At 55.9% G+C, this 17,402-nt stretch overlaps 2 protein-coding genes and 1 long non-coding RNA gene across 5 annotated transcripts; 1 reads left to right on the plus strand and 2 right to left on the minus strand.

Moving 5' to 3' along the window:
- Nucleotides 41–10,191, plus strand: LRRC51 (leucine-rich repeat-containing protein 51). Of its 2 annotated transcripts, none has more exon segments than NM_001282114.1 (6): nucleotides 41–141; nucleotides 2,839–2,922; nucleotides 3,535–3,672; nucleotides 7,890–8,095; nucleotides 9,575–9,723; nucleotides 9,969–10,191. In NM_001282114.1, coding segments are annotated over 4 exon segments (564 nt in total). In that variant the 5' UTR covers nucleotides 41–141; nucleotides 2,839–2,922; nucleotides 3,535–3,608; the 3' UTR covers nucleotides 10,114–10,191.
- Nucleotides 642–2,937, minus strand: LOC102158722. 2 transcript variants are annotated; one of them, XR_297536.2, is made up of 4 exons: nucleotides 2,669–2,937; nucleotides 2,164–2,279; nucleotides 1,555–1,729; nucleotides 642–1,289 (listed from the first exon to the last, which is right to left on the minus strand). It is a non-coding gene; the product is annotated as an uncharacterized LOC102158722 (long non-coding RNA). The 2 variants fall into 2 exon arrangements; XR_002335524.1 differs by having other exon boundaries at nucleotides 642–1,729; nucleotides 2,669–2,921.
- LAMTOR1 (late endosomal/lysosomal adaptor, MAPK and MTOR activator 1) lies at nucleotides 10,964–16,986 on the minus strand. The gene is made up of 5 exons (XM_003129591.3): nucleotides 16,771–16,986; nucleotides 12,571–12,716; nucleotides 12,341–12,418; nucleotides 11,887–12,013; nucleotides 10,964–11,580 (listed from the first exon to the last, which is right to left on the minus strand). Exons 1-5 carry the CDS (start codon nucleotides 16,810–16,812, stop codon nucleotides 11,488–11,490), a joined length of 486 nt encoding a protein of 161 aa, XP_003129639.1. The 5' UTR covers nucleotides 16,813–16,986; the 3' UTR covers nucleotides 10,964–11,487.

Here is a 17,402-nt window from a genome sequence, read left to right on the forward strand (position 1 = left end):
CACGAACTGCAGCTCGCGGAAGGTATCGCGGTAGCGCCTACCGCGCCAGCCGGGACTTGTAGGCGAAGGTGGTTACCATGGAGTTGCGCCGAGTAACGCTGCGATAGTAGGACGCTGAGGCTGGCGGGGAAGCACTTGCGGGTGAGTTGAGCGGGGAGGGGCACGCAGGAAAAACTAAGAACTTCTCTCCTCGGGGATCTGAGACAACCCCGTCTTAACCCTTTTCACAACGACAAGGCACAAACCCATATGGGATAGACGGGCTCGTGGGGGGGGGGGGGAAGGCGGAGATAAATACCCATACAGATGTGGGGGTGCTTAAGATCGCCATCATCACAGAATAGGACCCCCTAATACTACTGTCTCAAGTCCCTGACACATTCTGGAAGATCTGAAACTTCTTCAGATATAGGGTTGGTTTTCCTCTGATCAACAGAAGACCCTCTGCAAGACATGGGAGTGGGATTAGAGCAAATCAAAAGTCTCTAATTCTGGGGATGTAGGAAAATTTCTGGGGCTTGAACGGCCCCTTTCCTTCCAGGCAGGAAGACCCAGAGTAGAGCCTCCTTTTCAGAGAGTCAGCAGGATCTTCCACACATACTTAGGAGGGGTCCTGTCTTTACCTCTTCTCCCTGCACCTCCTCTGTTGTCCGTCTCCCCAAGGTCTGCAATTAGAGCTTCATTCCTTTTCCAGACTTCATGACAGATCCGTTACATCTAGTAACTTACCTAGTGCTTTCACAGCCTCTTTCTTTTGAACTTTGTGAATCCAAGAATATTTATCCCATATCACAGACTGGAAAACCAACCTAGTGAGAAGTAGTGACAGAGGCCACGCACCAAGTCAGTGACAGCTAGGACTAGATCCCTGTTTGCCAACTTCCAGCTAAGTCTCTAGCTTGAGCTTACAGCCTCTCTAGTTTAAGAATGTGTTCAAAGTAGTAGATTAAACTGTCCCAGGGACAGTTTTTAAATGGGCTGTCGTGGGGGGGAGTGAACAATATCAGATTTGCATTTTGCAGGATTACTCTGGTTGCAGTAGGCAAAATGGCTGGGAGGGAAGGCAGAAAGGAAGTGATGGTAGCTCGGACTAGAGAAAAGACATTTAGGAAGCAAAGCTGACAGGTATTTATTCTGGATGGGAAATGGAAGGGGTATTCAAGGTAACTCTTGGTTTTCTGACCTCCGTAATGGTGGGGAGAGGGGAGAACACCGGAAGAGATCCAGGAGTACCCAGAGAGTATGAGTTCACCTGCAGACGTGTTGCAGGCGCCTGTCTTGGAGATAGCCTGGAAGTGGTGAAGAGGCAATTGGTTATACAGATTGGGAGCTCAGAGATGAGGACCAGGCTGGGCTTGAGTAAATTCAAGTGTGGCCTGGCCTGCCAGTGTTCCATGAGCTGTGGTGTAGGTCGCAGATGCATGTGGGATCCGGCGTGCCTGTGGCTGTGGTGTAGGCCAGCAGCTGCAGCTCCGATTCAACCCCTAGCCTGGGAACTTCCATGTGCTGCAGCTGCAGCCCTAAAAAGACAAAACAATAATAATAAAAACTTACCAAAAACTTGCCCTTAAGTATTTTAAGCTAAAATCCATGTCCAGCAGTGCTGGACTCCAAGGTCCCAACTCGGACTCGCTTTGAGAAAAGTACTCAGTCTTGCTCAGAGGCATCCAGCTTGTGGGTGCTCATGTGGGACCGGTCGAGGTGAGAACACGAGCCAGCTCCCCTGTTTCTACAAAAGAATAATGTGCTCTTTATTATGTCTGCAGATTTGATATCCAAAGATTCAGGCCCCCCCAGTCAGCAACCCATGCCCAGCAGGCCAGGCCACACTTGACCGAGGATTCAGCTGTGAAGTGACTCCAGCCAGCACTTCCCCAAAGCGCACATGAGACCACTGCTCTTTGAGAGGAAGACATTCGCTTCCCACTCCTCTGTCCTTGCATGCGTCAGGTCACTAAAAAAAGAAGTGACTTGAACTGTATTAAGCTGACGCTGAATTACAAACTATTAGGTCCACAGCTCTTAAGAGAATTTCGTTCTCTCTGCATACACACTGTTTCCTTGAATCAAAAATTGAGAACCACAGATGCTAAGGTTTCCCCTTTTGCTTTAGATGGCAGAGATTTCAGGGATATAGGCTTAGTATCTTAATTCCCGGTATACCTTTGTCTTCCTTTGTTCTGACTTCTCATCTTTTGCTTCCATGGGTTCACTTCCTGCCTCCGTGCTGGCCAGTCCGGTAGCCTCTGATCAAGAAGCACTGTCCCAAGTGGAACGTGCTGTAAGCGTAAAGTACCTTGATTGTTAATATGAATGGTGTGTTGAATGATATTTGGAATATACTGTGGTAAATAAAACATATTATTAAACTTAATTTCACCTGTTTCTTTTGACTGTTCTTTTTACGGCTACTGTACATTTTTTAACCACATACGTGAAAAAAAACACACATGTGGCTTGCATCCCTGACATTCATTCTGTTTCTGCTGGACAGCTCTGCTCTTCAAATCATGTTTCATGAGGGTGTTATTACTGCACACTACCTCGAATCCTTTGGGAAAGCAAGTCAGGTAGTAAAGGCAAAGGAGGTGACAGCCGTGGATGAAGTGAGAAGGGGAGGTGACTGGGACACATGCCTGGCAGTCTGTCTGTTCTGTGTTTCACGTACCCCTTTAAAGCGTGTCAGCTCTCCTCTTCCCAGGTGAGTAGTGTCCCCACGGCTCTGCCCAGTCTCGAAAAATCCTCAGCTTTCCTTGAGCTAACAGGTCGGAAAGGATCTGCTACGATGATTCACGCCACACTGTAAATGACTGATAGCACTGTGTTCACCCCTCTCAGGAGGTATTTCCATTTCAACAGGGAACAATCCCTGAACCCAAAGGAATGAATCCCTAATGGTGGAGTTTCAGGCGTCAGTGACAGGTGAGTGAGAGTGAGGTAGATGCGGATTTTATGTGTACGTGTGTCTATATGTATATCTATATATACAGCTCCTCTCAGGATGTGGCTGGAAGTGGGGTCTTTGGATGGAAAGATAATGGGGCCTGCAGACAAGCTGAGCAGAGCAGGTGGCAAATCCCCATCAGGGTCAGACTGCAAAGGGCCATCAGACAAGAGATGCAGTGCAGGCCGTCAGGGGTTTGTTAAGCAACAGAAGAGCCCAGCTGATGTCACCAGAGGGTAGGTATCAAGACAGCCTCCACGGTAACGGCAGTGGAGCAGCAGAAGGGCCTTCGACGAGGATCTGGAGACTATGATTGCAGGCCGCAGTGACTCACTGGCTTAACTCTGGGCAAGGGCTTTCCCCCTGGCGTCTCAGCTTCTTCCCCTGGAGGTTAGAAATGGGGGTTATAGCTGTCAGTGAGCCCTAAGGGATGTGAAGGTGCTCAGAGAAGCTGGAAGGGGCCTACAAAGGCAAGTAATAATGAGTGTCTTCAGCCACATAAGCCTGAAATAGTGGCGGGCAGAAAGCAGGGGTTGGGGAGCTTCTGCAGAAACTGAGGACCAAACGCCAGCCCTTCTCTGTCCTCCCAGGCTGAACCCGGATCCCCAGGGCCCGCACTTACACCTGGCAAATGATGGCCTGAGCGGTGAACAAACAGGACAGTATGGACACGTCGGTGCAAGAGCCCCCACTTGACTACTCCTTCCGAAACATCCATGTGACCCAAGGTCAGCCCCCGAGCACAGCGTTCCACTCGCCTTGGCAGCAGACTGGGTGGGGGGAAGTCAGTCTTCTCCTTAAAAGCCTAAAGAGACTCTTCCCACATGCTTGCAGATTTTTTTGGTTGTCCTTTTTGGGAGAAATATTGGGTAGGGAGGTGGGAGCGGAAGGGTTTGGCCTTTTTAAAAATTAGCAATAGACCTGAAAGGAACCAGGGGGCTTTCAGGGAAACCGATGGTCTTCAGAAGAAGTCAGGTGATAGGAAAGTCAGGTGGAAGAAAACTGGGGAGCCGGTCTAAATCAGCCAATAGTTTGTTACTCTCTGCTTTTTTACCTGGAGGGAAGAGGCTCTCCCAGCCAACAGGCAGAACCCTCTCTCCTGTCTGAGGACCCAAGCCTGCTCTGATCACTGGTAAAACACGCGGACTCTTGTTACTAACTGGCAAGGGAGTTCCCGTCGTGGCTCAGCGGGATTACTCATCTGACTCGGAACCATGGGGGTGTGGGTTCAATCCCTGGCCTCGCTCAGTGGGTTAAGGATCTGGCATTGCCATGAGCTGTGGTGTAGGTGGCAGACGCGTCTCGGATCTGGTGTTGCTGGGACTGTGGTGTAGGCCGGCTGCTGCCGCTCTAGCCTGGGAACCTCCATGTGCCTCAGGTGGGGCCCTAGGATGCACAAAATCAAAACAACAACAACAAAACCTGGCCTGATTCCAGTTTATATAGCTGACAAATTTTATATGCATTCCAGTCACATCCAGTTTACTCCATCATCACCCACACTCACTGAAGGTTCCAGTGCCACCCACCCACATCCCCGTTTCAATCCTCGTGCTTGTGAATGGGCAGCTCGTACCTCTCAGGAGGGGACACAGGGAGGCTCTCAGCAGTATCGTGTTCTCAAGCCAGCATCCTCCTTCCCAGGGAAGTCTTGCCATCTTTGTCACGGGCTCTTTCACCAACACATCAGCACATCTGCCCTCACAGAGCACAGGCTGACATCATCGGATCCTAGACCCCCCGTCTGGCTTTGGTCTTCTCTCTCAGGCGATCCGTGGCCACCTTTAAGTTGAGGAAGCAGGTGGAGCCTTACCAAGGGTATGGAGACCCCCTGGGTTTGGGTCAGGGTACTTACTGCTTGGGCTGACGTCGGCCACAAGAGTTCCTCCCACTTGTCCTCACGGCACACATCCGCCTGCCGGGATCTTCCTTATTACGCGGGCCTCGCTGCTGACGGATGCAGTCCATGTTTCACGGGGGCCTCGCTGCAGTGATGGCTGTGGGCAGAGAGCTGAGGCGACAGGGGAAGAAGTACGGCTCCTCCCTGCCCTGGGAGTTCCTAGCTCTGAGTCGGGAGGTGTAGCTGTGCCATCTGAGGTGTCTTCAGAATGAGGACAGACGCAAGCTGTCACGGCCAAGGTTAACGCCACAGCACACAACAGAACCTGTGCCGAGGCCCTGGCTTTCATTCAGTCGTTAAATATTGAGCATCTCCTATTGTTTAGCACGTCTACTTATCCGTGCGTGTGTATGCGTGTCTGTGCACACATACACCAGGCATGGCACTCCTTGCTGAGTGGGGAGGGGGGGAGAGGCACAGCCAAGCCCCAAAAGGCCAGTCTCCTTGGTTTTCCCAAACTGCATGGAGCGCTTATTTAAAACTGGGGTTCAAAGACAGAGTCACGTTGAGGGGTACCTGGTACACCCTCTGCTGAATTAATCAATGTAGGGATCACAGAACCCGAAATGGCAGTGACTCTGGAAGATAACCAGTCTGTTACCTCCAACCGTGGTCCTCTCGCTGCTCGCAAACCTGCCGCCGAGGGAGCCCCAGTGCTCTGTTACGGGGAGAGGAATGATTCGAGGTTCCTCCCATCAAACTGACTTCTGCCCTCTGCGCACACACGGCGAAAGTTCCATGACAAGCCTTCAGAGCTACGAGGACAGAATTGCTTGCCCCAGGTTCCTGGAGCCAGACAACGCCTGGTTCTCTAAGTGTTGATGTTGTGGCCCAGTGTGCAGACTTCGCTTGGCCTTCTCTAAACAGGGCAGCTTCGATCAATGCTCATGAGGCCAGGGAGCAGGAGGTGGGTTCTGAGGACAGACCGCTGGAGTCTGTATTACTGGTACAGAGCTTAACTCAGCAGCCTGCTGCAGGCTGGACGCCGTCCTCCACCCCCGGAGCAGCCTCAAACTGTGGGCAGTGCCACCCCACCAGTGCTCCCCCGAGCTAGGGACTCCCCAGGCAGCTGCCTCATCGGACTAGGCACTAGTCTAAAGCCACATGTGGGCTTATTTTGATCTTAACCTGTGTTCGTCTTTGACTTCAGGGTTCACAGTCAGACGTGAGGCTGGGGTCAGGATGAGGAGTTCATTCATGAGCGTCCAGGACCCTCCTGCCACCTCCCTCACCCTTAGGCCCCAACTTTGGGTTCCACTCCCTCCAGGGCTAAGACAGAGCCATCTGGTGGATGCTGCCTGCCCTGCAGCTGAGGAGGAGGCATTCGGGTCGGGTGGGGCTGGAAGAGCGTCCAGGAAGAGCTGAGGTGAAGACAAGCTAGCAGTTGGGCAAACAGAAAATCCTTCCTTCCTGGGAGGCAGCTTTAGACAAGTCACCAGAGGCACGGGGGTAGCAGGAAGAGTAGTCACGGTGGCCAGAGCTGAGGTGTGGTTCTGGCTCTGTGTGCACACGCCATGCTACTGAGCCTCTCGTATGTGTCTCCAGAGCTTCAGGCCTTCATATCCAACTGCTCACTTGGCTTCTCTGCTCTCTTGTGCTACAGAGACCTCGGCTATGCCAAGACCAAGCCTTAATGCATCATCTTCTCAAACATGTTTCTCCTTTTCTTCATCCGGTGTCAGCCCACAGGACTGGCATCGCCCCAGGCCTCAGGAAACTAGGCAACACTCTTGACTATCATTCCACCCCGACATCCAGTCAACCATCAAGTCACGCTGATGTTACGTCCCTCTCACCCTTGCTTAGATGACTGAAGAGGCCAAATTGGCCTTCACGCCCTAAAATCCATGCTCCACACTAAAGCTTCACAATCCTCTTTCTGAAATGAAAAACCTGAATCATCTCCTTTGCTTTAAACCCTCCAGGGGCTTCCCATCGCCCAGAGGATACAGTCGAAGATGCTCAAGCTGGTATTCAGGCTCCTCGCCTCCTCCCGCTCCTGCTCGCTCCCGCAGCTGACGCATGTGTGCCCATGCTGCTCATGCTTCCGTGCCTTTCTCACCTTCTCTGGCTGGCTCGTGTCTATCTCCTAGTCCCCTGGGATTCCCAGCTCAGGCTTCACCTTCCCTGGGAAACATCCCTGAGCTCCCAGGCTGGGACAGGAGCCCCTCCTCCATGCTTCCGCAACTTAAATAGCATCTGTCCCATCATGTTGACCCCTGGGTTCCATCGGGCTCATACCAGCTCCTCCAGGGCACAAGCGCATGCTTCACCCGCTGTTACTGGTACAGAGCTAGTACAGACGGATGCTCATCTTGTTCTCCGCTGTATATCCAGCAGCCGGCAGACGGCACTCGTTCACCATTAACGGGAGGGGGGGGATGTGAACAGTGTGTGACACTGAAGTCAATCCTACGGGCTCTACCAGTGGCTAATTCTGGACTTGGTGCTTCTCCATCTTCGTTCAAGCCCAACACCTCCGGTTCTTGGCTTCCTCACCTGCACAATCCCCCCTCCTCCAACTCCCACAGGGGACCCAGTGTGATACAATACACACGAGAGGAGCATGTGTCCCAAACCAAGAGTTTGGGATGGGAACTTTTTTTTTTTTTAAGGGCCACACCCACGGTATACGGAAGTTCCCAGGCTAGGGCTCAAATCAGAGCTGGCCACAGAAACACAGCATCCAAGCCACATCTGCAACCGATACCACAACTCAGGGCAACGCGAGATCCTTAACCCATTGAGTGAGGTCAGGGATCGAACCTGGGTCCTCAAGGATACGAGCTGGATTCGTGACCCCACTGAGCCCCAGCAGAAACTCCCAGGATGGGAAGTCTTTTGATCCTACCTCCAGAGATGAATTCTCTGGCTGCTGGGGTCTGCGGAACAGTGGATAGAGTCGCCTCGACACAGCATGGGGCTGTGGCCCCGCCAGCCCCTCCAGCTGCAGCTTAGGCTACACATCCTCCCAGCGCTGTCCCTTCCCACTCCCCCCGAGAGCCAGAAAAGCTGAATTACCCACGCCTCGCTTTGTGCCCATAGATCTGTTAAGCGAGGAGCCACGGACAGGGCTGCGCCCACTACGGCACTCGAAGTCGGGGAAGTCAATGACCCAGTCCCTGTGGCTCAACAACAACGTCCTCACTGACCTGAGAGACTTCAGCCATGTGGTTTCACAGCTCCTGGAGCACCCGGAGAACCTGGCCTGGATCGACCTGTCCTTCAACGACCTGACTTCCATCGACCCTGTGAGTCCAGGGAGGGAGGGCGCGAAGCCACCTTGTCCAGCCCCTAGCCTCCCCCCCGCCCTCATGTCATCAAGGGAGCAGTGAGGCAGCCCGGTGCTGTGCAGCGCACACGGCTGGGCGCAGACCTAGGTTCCAATCCAAGATTTGCCTCTTTCTGACTCTGGGATCTTGGACAGGCTCTCAACCTTCCAAAACCCAATTTGCCAGCATTATAAAGATCTTGCAAAGATTCAATCACGATGTCTGCAAAGTGGCCTGTAGCTAGTAGGCTGAAGAAAAACTGTGGCTCAGTACTGGGCACCCACTGTGCTCTGTGCCAAGTTCTTTGCAGAGGCAGGTACTAGAAGTACAGCCCTTACTTCCACGAACTCAGACTGTCTCAAGAAACAGAGCTGGGAGTTCCCGTCGTGGCACAGTGGTTAACGAATTGGACTAGGAACCATGAGGTTGCAGGTTTGGTCCTTGCTCAGTGGGTTAAGGATCTGGCGTTGCCGTGAGCTGTGGTGTAGGCTACAGCTCCAATTCGACCCCTAGCCTGGGAACGTCCACATGCCACGGGAGTGGCCCTAGAAAAGGCAAAAAGACAAAAAAAGAAAAAAAAAAAGAAAAGAAACAGAGCTGGCCCCCTTTTGTCCAGGGTCTGTAACAGAGGGCAAAGCATGACATGGAAATTGTCCCCCACGTGCAGTGATCTCACTTTACAATTTTTGTGGGGGAGGTGGGGGTTAGTTGGCTTCTCTTTTTACAGCCATACCCGCGGGAACCCACGGCATATAGAACTTCCTGGGCCAGGAGTCAAGTCCTAGGCCACAAATTGCAGCGACGCCAGATCCTTAACCCACCAAGCAAGGCCAAGGATGGAATCTGTCCGTGACCTCAAGGACACTATGTCAGGTTCTTAACCCACTGAGCCACAACAGGAACTCCAAACTACTTCAAAATAATAGTAACGATAATAATGGCCACACCCATGGCACTTGGAAGTTCCCAGGCCAGGGACCGACTCTGAGCTGCAGCTGCAACAATACTGGATCCCTTAACCCACTGCTCCGGGGTGGGGATCGAACCTGCACGTCCACAGGGACCTGAGCCACGGCAGTCAGATTCTTACCCCACTGTGCCACAGCGGGACCTCCTTAACTACTAGTTTGAAAGCTCTTATGTTCCTAGCATGATGCAGTCCCCTGTTCCCTGTTGTGACAGAGTCTCAGATCACTGCTAAGGGAGAGGCAGGAGTGCCCAGGCACCCGGAAGTCAACAGCAGTGCCAGGGCCCGGGCCCAAACCTCCCACCCGAGATCACAGTGCCATGTCAGTGGTACCCTACACCCCTTCAGTGGGAAACAAGGGTAGGCTGCAGTTAATTCGGCGTGGCTGCGGGAGGGACGCGTTGCTCCTCAGACTCTTCTCTGCCCACCCGTCAGTCCTGAGCGTGGACAGGGGCTCTGTCCAGCCTAGCTTCCGGTCCCCCCCCCACCAGGTCCTGACAACTTTCTTCAACCTGAGCGTCCTCTATCTCCATGGCAACAGCATTCAGCGCCTCGGAGAGGTGAACAAGCTGGCTGTCCTCCCTCGGCTCCGGAGCTTGACACTCCATGGGAACCCCATAGAGGAAGAGAAGGGGTACAGGTGAGGCCCCCCCGCCCCCGGGAGGTGGGCTCCAGCTGGGCTCTGGTGGGACAAAGGAGGAGAAGAGACAAGCAACCCGACACCATCCTTCTGCTGTGCACCTCTTGCTGTGGTCAGGATAAACTCCGTCTCCCCCAGACTCCACTCAAATCCCTGCACTCCCTGCAGCAGGGAGACGGCAGCGGCTGGGGGAGGGGGAGGGGGCCTTAGAAGGGGGCTGCCCTCAGCCAGAGTCTCCCCCGCAGGCAATACGTGCTGTGCACCGTGCCCCGCGTCACCACATTCGACTTCAGCGGGGTCACCAAAGCAGACCGCGCCACGGCCCAGGTGTGGAAGCGCATGCACGTCAAACCGAGGAAGGCCCGGAGGACCGAGCACGACGCACGCTGAGGCTTCTGGGACCCCAGCCGTCCCAGGGGCCTGAGGACGTGGTCGCGTGTGACAATAAATAATTTGAGCTGTTCAGCAGGTTACGAGTCCCCTGTGATGATGCCCCCAACTCAGGCAGCCGCCGGGAGTGCTGGCCTCACTTCACCGAGACAAGGGGCAGGGGAGGGAAGGCCCGGCGCCTGGGACGCAGGAGACCCGGGCTTACTGCACGGCCGTGGGAAACCCAGGGACCTCATCCCACGTCTCTGGGCCCTTCGTTCCTCTTTAGCTCAGATATCCCGGGTTAGAGGTGCTTCATAGAGCACCAGGGCTCCGTGGAGATGCCTCGGAGGCCTCCATGCAGGAGGCCGAGAGGCAGGGCTGTGGTCTCTGAGCCCACCCACCTTCAATCCCGTCAGAGCAGTTCCACTCTTGTGTTGACATGCTGTGATTCTGCTTGTGATTTCATTTGATAAAAAGAACCCTCTGCTTCAAATTCTAAGTTGGCTGACTCCGCTTGAGCTGGTCTACCTGCACACCTCCGCCCCTCAGCAGGCTTCCCAGTAAATCCCACTGAGCCTGAGGCTGGGCCACCGACAGCAACAGCTGCCTCAGATTCAGGGTTGTTCAGCTTTGACAGCGTTCCCATCACGGGACGAGGGACAAGCGACGAGCACACCAATGTGAGGTTACAACCCAGGTGGAGTCTCAGGAAGACCTGGGAACCTGAACCCCTAGCTCCCAGGTTCCTCCGGTGCCCCTGGAAGAGAGCCTCCCCCCCCCACCGCATCCGCCTCCTGGCTCATGGACTCCAGCAGCCAGAAGTAAGTAGGAGGATGGCAGGCAGGACAGAGGGGCTGGAACCAGCACACAGATGGATACACTTCCTTTATCGAGGGTGACAAACCAAAACAAAATCGAAAAACCCCAAACATGTAAAAACCCAGGGTGCTAGAAATACAAACTCAATTCATTCAAATTCAAGCTCGTCCAGACCCTGGTCACATGCCCTTGAGGTGCACGTGAGCACCAAGTCCGGGAGAGGGGGCAGGAGGGAGGCAAGAAAGGGTGGGCAGGGGGCCTGTCAGGGGCCTGTGACCGCCGTCGCCGTGGCACCTCCACCTTCCCAGCGACGGTGAAGGCCCTGTCCCTGTGCCCCCCACCCCGCCCTGGCCAGGGCTTCGAGGGCCAGTCCCAGGAGCTGCCACCCTCCCTCGCTCCATCCTCACTTGCTCAGGCTTCCAGCCTTGCTCTCCTCCTCCTCCTCCTCCACGTGCCGGGATTCGTCGCAGGTTAGGGTTCTGTGTAAGCCGCAGTGAGGCTGGGGGCCGGGGAGGCGGGGTGGAGGCGGGGTGAAGAGAGGAGAGCTGTGCAGCGGCAGGGGGGGCCCCCTCTTCACGGGATCCCAAACTGTACAACCAGCTCCTCTTTTGCGTCCACGCGGATCTGAGAAAGTGCACTGTAGGCATAAGCAGCTATCCTGGAGACCTGGGACAGAGGGACCGGGAGAGATGAACAGACGGACAGGTGAGAGGGGAGACCCAGGGGCGCGGGGTGGGGGGGGTCGGGTGGCCAGAGGGGTGGGAATGACGGGGGACAGGGAGCCAGAGAGAGGCAGGGACGGGAAGGAGAAGGAAGGGGGAAGAGAGGGCGTGGGGAGGAGAGAAGAGTGAGGCGGGGCTGATCGGGCCACAGGCTGCCAGGCTCCCTAACTCCACTTCCCTGCCTCCTCTGAGGCCTCTGCCACACCCTGGGCAGGCAGGTGGGCAGGCGGCCCAGGTGAGGGCGGCTCACCTGCTGCAAGTCGGAGAAGGGGATGGGCTCGCTGGCCAGCACTTGGTGGGGCTGGCTGGTGAGGGACGGCAGCGGCGGCAGCTTCTTCCAATGGGTCAGGCTGCTGCTCAGCACGGCCAGGCGGGTGCTGGCCGAGGAGAAGAGGAGAGGGACGGTGGGGACGGCCGCCAGGCCACTGTGGGCCCAGCCAACCCCGGGCCAGCCTCCCACCCTCAGCGCAGAAAAGCAGGTGACGGGGCCTCAGCTCACCTTTGGTCTCCACACCCTCGCGTGTCATGGGGCAGAGTGGGTCAACGCCAGCGCCCGCTGAGGCACGCGAGGGACCTGTGGCCACTCTCCCGGGCCGCGCCCAGACAAGGAGCTGGCCCGGGGCCCAGGCGCCAGAGCTGGACGGGGTGGAGGGGACGCGAGGAGCCCGAGTGGCCCGAAGGGTCCGAGCTGGCCAGGCGCTCACCTGTACTGCCTCGCCCGGTCCATGTACTCGTGCTGCTCCATGCCCTGGGAGTCGGCGGCAGACACGTCGATGATGTTGCTTTGGGGGAGAGGAGGCAGAGGGGACGTGACCCCAGGGCTCTGTGACCCGGCGGAGCAGCGCTGGGCTCAGAGGCACCACTCCCGCCCCACCCGACCCGGCCCCCACGTGCTGGGCCTGGCTCTGCCCAGGCCTGGTCCTGTGATGCCCACCTGGCTGTCTTGGCGAGGATGGAGGAGAGCAGCGCCTGCTCGTCTGTGCGAGCGGAAGGCAGGCTGTGGTAGTTGGGCTCGGCTCCATTGAGGGCTTTGGTCGGGGGGCTGCTAGGGTCCAGCAGCAGCTTCCGCTCCTCTCGGTCCTAGGAGAGGCCAGGGAGGAAACTTCAGCCCCAGGCCCTGGGTCCAGCCTCCCTTCAGGGGGGCTCTCCTCTCGGCCCGGCTCCGATCTTTACCAAAAACACTTTCATTATGGATCGCCCGGGTGCCCAATGCCCCAGACCCTGCCTGCCCTGGGGAACTCAGCTGAACTGGTGGTCTAAGACAAATTCAAGTGGAACCAAGCTGTCCTAGAGGCCTTGAAAAAGATGGACAGCAGGGGAGTTCCCATCGTGGCTCAGTGGTTAACGAATCTGACCAGGAACCGTGTCGTTGCGGGTTCGATCCCTGGCCTTGCTCAGTGGGTTAAGGATCCGACATTGCCGTGAACTGTGGTGTAGGTCACAGACGCAGCTCGGATCCTGAGTTGCTGTGGCTCTGGCGTAGGCCAGCAGCTAAAGCTCCGACTGGACCCCTAGCCTGGGAACCTCCATATGCCACGGGAGCGGCTCTAGAAAAAGGCAAAAAAAAAAAAAAAAAAAAAAAAAAAAAAAGATGGACAGTGGTGCAACACAGTTATTCTGTAACAGACCTGCAGCTTCAGAAAATAATCCAACCCCAGGTGGAGAAAAGAAGCGAGGTGGAGGTGGAAATACCAAAACAGCGGGGTCTGGAGGGGAAATGGACACAAGTGAGGAGCCCAAGGACGGCCTCCCAATCGCTCAGACCAGATCCTCCCTGACAAGGCGGTCTGCTGCCAGGACGGAGAGGCCCTGGGAGGCCCAACAAGGCCCTGGCCCCAAGGGAGAGCGAGCCCAAGCTCTCAGCGGCTGTTCCTCACGTCACCCCGGGAAAGGAATCCCAGCTGCAGCCTCCGGATCCTGCCGTCCAAGTGTCCAAGCACCTGCCAGAAGGGCCCCCGCCCCCGCCCCGCCCCGCCCCGCCAAGCTCCCTTTGTGCGGGACTTCCAGAAACAAACCTGGTGCGCCCAGTGAACTGGGACCCGCGCGGTGGAGCTGGTCCCTCCTGGCCAAGCCTCCACACGCCACGAGGGGCGCTTCTTTAGTTTTCGGCAGCCCTGCTTCTGTCTGCCTGTGCTAATCACAACCTCCAGAACTGACCTGGGGCCAAACCCAGTCTCCCTGGTCATGCATAATTCTGGGTATTAACTCCCCTGTTTTAGTTCCTTGTTCTAATCCACTGCGATCTTCTGAATACGACCCTGCCCTGAACCCATCAGCTGCAAATCCCTGCTGGCTTTGTGTCAGCCGCAAATTGGATAAGCAGACAGGCTGGGTATCTATCCAAGCCATAAAGAACAAGGGTACCCAGGACAAAATCAAGGACAAGGGGCCCCTCCTGGCTAAAGCTGACGCACCAGCCCTTCGTGCCAGACCCCCTCAGTGGTCCATCCCAGGTCTATCTCAGTTCCTACTACAGACTTTCACGCTTGCAGGCTGCCAGCTCCCCTGCCCACAATCCACAACTCTCCTTGTAAAGGGCCACTTCCTCTGGCCCCGCCTGCCCCGCCCTGCACGGGACCAGCCCTTCACAGCCTCTTCCTACTCAACCCTGAGCTGCCTGTGTCCACAGTTTCCAACAGCTTCTGCCTCATCAGCTCCAAACTTCTAGACACCCCGCCCTCCCTAAAACACAGGGTATTAAAGGGCTAGAAAGACCAAATGTTTGCCAAAAATTAAACCAAGGAAAGCTGACTACATAATGAAGCCAGAGTTGGCTTGCTACGTGCCCATTCTTCCCCCAGCCCCAGTTCAGACAGATCCTCCTGCAGGACAGGGCAGTTTCTCCCCTATCCAGGGTCCTTCAAAATCAAGGTTGCGAGAATTCCCACTGTGGCTCAGCAGGAATGAACCCGACTAGAATCCATGAGGACGCAGGACCCTGGTCTCACTCAGAGGGTTAAGGATCCCGTGCGGCTGTGGCTGTGGTGTAGGCCGGCAGCTGAAGCTCTGATTCTACCCCTAGCCTGGGAACTTCCATAGGCCGCATGTTCGGCCCTAAAAAGCAAAAAACAAAAAAAGAAAAACAAGGTTGCTTTCCTGAAACCTAGACTCCTGGAAGAGGCCATACTACCGCCATCAGAGTGAACAAATAACATCACGCCACCCACAAGAGGGTGAGTGGAGCAGGGGGGGTAGTTTTTCACGCCACCGTTTGTCCCTGGGTCACTGTCAACCTGGACGTCCAGAGTCTCACTCTCTACTGCAGCACAGACACACATGTGGCCTGCCTGTGACTGGCCACCTGGTCTGTGGGAAAAGCTAGAATCACAGCTTGGCGCAATGGATAAAGACGCAACTTGGCATCATGACACCTTGGCTGTGGCACTTCTCAGCTGTGTAGCCGTGGCTAAATCACTCAGCCCGTCTGAACTTTTTTTTTTCCACTTTCAAATAGACATGACCTGATGACAGAGGTTCGGAGAGAGTCAAGTGAGAGCATCGTAAAAGGCCTTTGAAAACTGTAACGTGTTATTTCTTTTTATTATTGTAACAAAGATGCAGAAATGAGAGTAGGAAAGGGGCCTGCCCAAGACCTGAAAGAGGGGACAGTGAATGGTGACGGCTTGCAGACCAGGCAAGCAAACCTTTGCCACATGAGGCCTCAAATCGCCCAGGACTGATCAAGCACCATCTCTGGGAATTAGAAACAGCAGTGAAAGCCCATCAGGGGAGGGGGAGAACCAGGAGAGCATCAGCTGCCACTAGAAGCTGGTTTCTCATAAAGCACTAACCTTTGACTCATTCCCTGCAAGAGTCCACACTATGCTTGAAGAGCCAATTTCCCATTAGGCCACAGTTTTCCCAGTAGACTGGGCCACTGTCTCCTATTCCTAACAGGCTGCCTGCAGTGAGTTGTGAGGCACAGCCCTGAGGCACACCTAGCACAGGCACAGAAACATGAGCGTACGTCCACGGGGTGTCCGGAGACTTAATGAGGCCCAGGAGCCACCCATGCCTCCCATACAAATGGTGGTTTCCCAAGCTTAAGTCCTTGACCCCAAATAGGTTCATGTGAATCACTGAAGAAGGACCTACTTCCCATGTACCAGTGATGTAATCCATTTCTGTGACCATCTACTCCACTTGCTGAAACCTTCCTGCTGTTTCTGGGTCTGTTGAAATGGAGACTCCAGGCTTAGAGGCCACAAAAAAGCAAGGGGCCAACAACGTGAGACTTCATCCTTGAAAAGGTCTGCCCCTCCTCAAAGGAGGTCAGGCAGGGCAGGGTTTAAAGTGTGGCAAGAAGTGAGAGGAGAGAATACACCAAGGGGAAGAGGGAGCATTTAAAACTGTACGTGCCTCCCAGCCTAATCCTTTCTGCCAAGGGAACCAGATCTACACCCAACTCCCCAGGACAAGCCCCCCTCTACCTAGAGGAGCCTTCAGGCTCCAGGCAGGGGCTGCACTGAGGGAGGCCAAACGGAGTTCCCTGTCCTACCTCTCTTCCCCGAGCCTCAGCATAGCCGAAGCTAAACGTGATCTGTGGCTTTCCAACTTCCCACACGCCGCGCCCCCCCAAGTCCTCACCGTGTCTATTAAACCCTTCACTGACCAACTCAAACGACACCAATTTCCAGAGGCCTTCTCTGCTCTCAGATTAGCAGTGACCTTCCTTCTTCAACTCCAGGGATTCAGAGTCTATACACGATTCCTGACTCACATCAGCTCAATCTGACTTAGCGCCTCGGCTTACCCACCTCTACAACGGATTCACAAAGCTCGCTAATACAAACACGAAGCGGGCACAGGAACCTGGGAAGAGAGCGCTTCCCCGGGACCTAGGCTGAGGATCCCTGAAGTTGTAAAGGTCTCAAGGTAGGGGCAAATGGAACGGGCGGGGGCGAGCAGGAGAGGCGGCGGCCTGCCACCCCAACACGGGGGCTGTGCCGACAGCACTGGGGCTTTAAAGGGGGTAGGAGCCCGGCCCGGCGTCTCCTCTGTAGGCTGTCCCCTCCGGGCCTCCGTACTCGGGGAGCCCCACAGTCCGGCGGACCCTCTTTCGCAGGCTTTTCTCTGGGCCCCGTGCCCCGGGGTCTCAGCCCTCGCTCCCGAGCCCCGCCCGCGGCGGCCGCACCTGGTCCGAGTCCTCGTTCTCGCTGCTGTAGCAGCACCCCATGGCGGGGGTAGGGCCGGGCGCTCAGGCCGCGCCGAGCAGGGACGGCGTCCGTCAGGAGCCCTTCCGGTCACATGACCCGCGCCTGCATCCAGCACAGACCCACAGTCCCGCGCCAACCCCTTTCCAGAGCTGCTGCTCGCCGCGGCTGCCGCCGGAACCCCGGCATCCGGCCCCGCCCCCAGCGCGTGATCACTGCCAGCCAATGGGGAGGCGTCCCCGCGTGACAGGCCGTGAGACACGTGACGCCAGGAACGGGAGGGGTGAATCACATGATTTCAGCCTCTTCGCGGTCTCAGCTGGAGACCTCCCCTGCCCGGGAGAGAGGCCCTTCCTTGTGCGACGTGGGTTGTCCGGGGAGGGGGCCCCCAGGCTCCCTTTGTGGGCCATTAGGCGATTTCATACCGAATGCCATTGGAGGGGCGAGGGGATGCAGACTCGACGCTCAAAGAGCGCCCAATGTGGTTACACATCCATAGGCCCCGGTTGCCCGGCGTAACTTCCAACGTGGGGTGTGGGGTGTGGCTTCCCACGTGGACTGGGGGTCCGAGACTTACTGGAAGAAGGAAACTTATACCTTCACAAGCAACGCA

The sequence above is a fragment of the Sus scrofa genome, chromosome 9 (genome assembly GCF_000003025.6).
Source record: "Sus scrofa isolate TJ Tabasco breed Duroc chromosome 9, Sscrofa11.1, whole genome shotgun sequence".
Lineage (NCBI taxonomy): Eukaryota > Metazoa > Chordata > Mammalia > Artiodactyla > Suidae > Sus > Sus scrofa.

Excerpts from the sequence above, each read along its gene's own strand:
- LAMTOR1 (XM_003129591.3), bottom strand. The coding sequence starts at position 16,812 with ATGGGGTGCTGCTACAGCAGCGAGAACGAGGACTCGGACCAG. Across the intron at positions 12,014-12,340 it reads GACCGGGCGAGGCAGTACAG|CACCCGCCTGGCCGTGCTGA; the intron begins GTGAGCGCCTGG and ends CTCCTCGGCCAG. Across the intron at positions 11,581-11,886 it reads CCTTCTCCGACTTGCAGCAG|GTCTCCAGGATAGCTGCTTA; the intron begins GTGAGCCGCCCT and ends CCTCTGTCCCAG.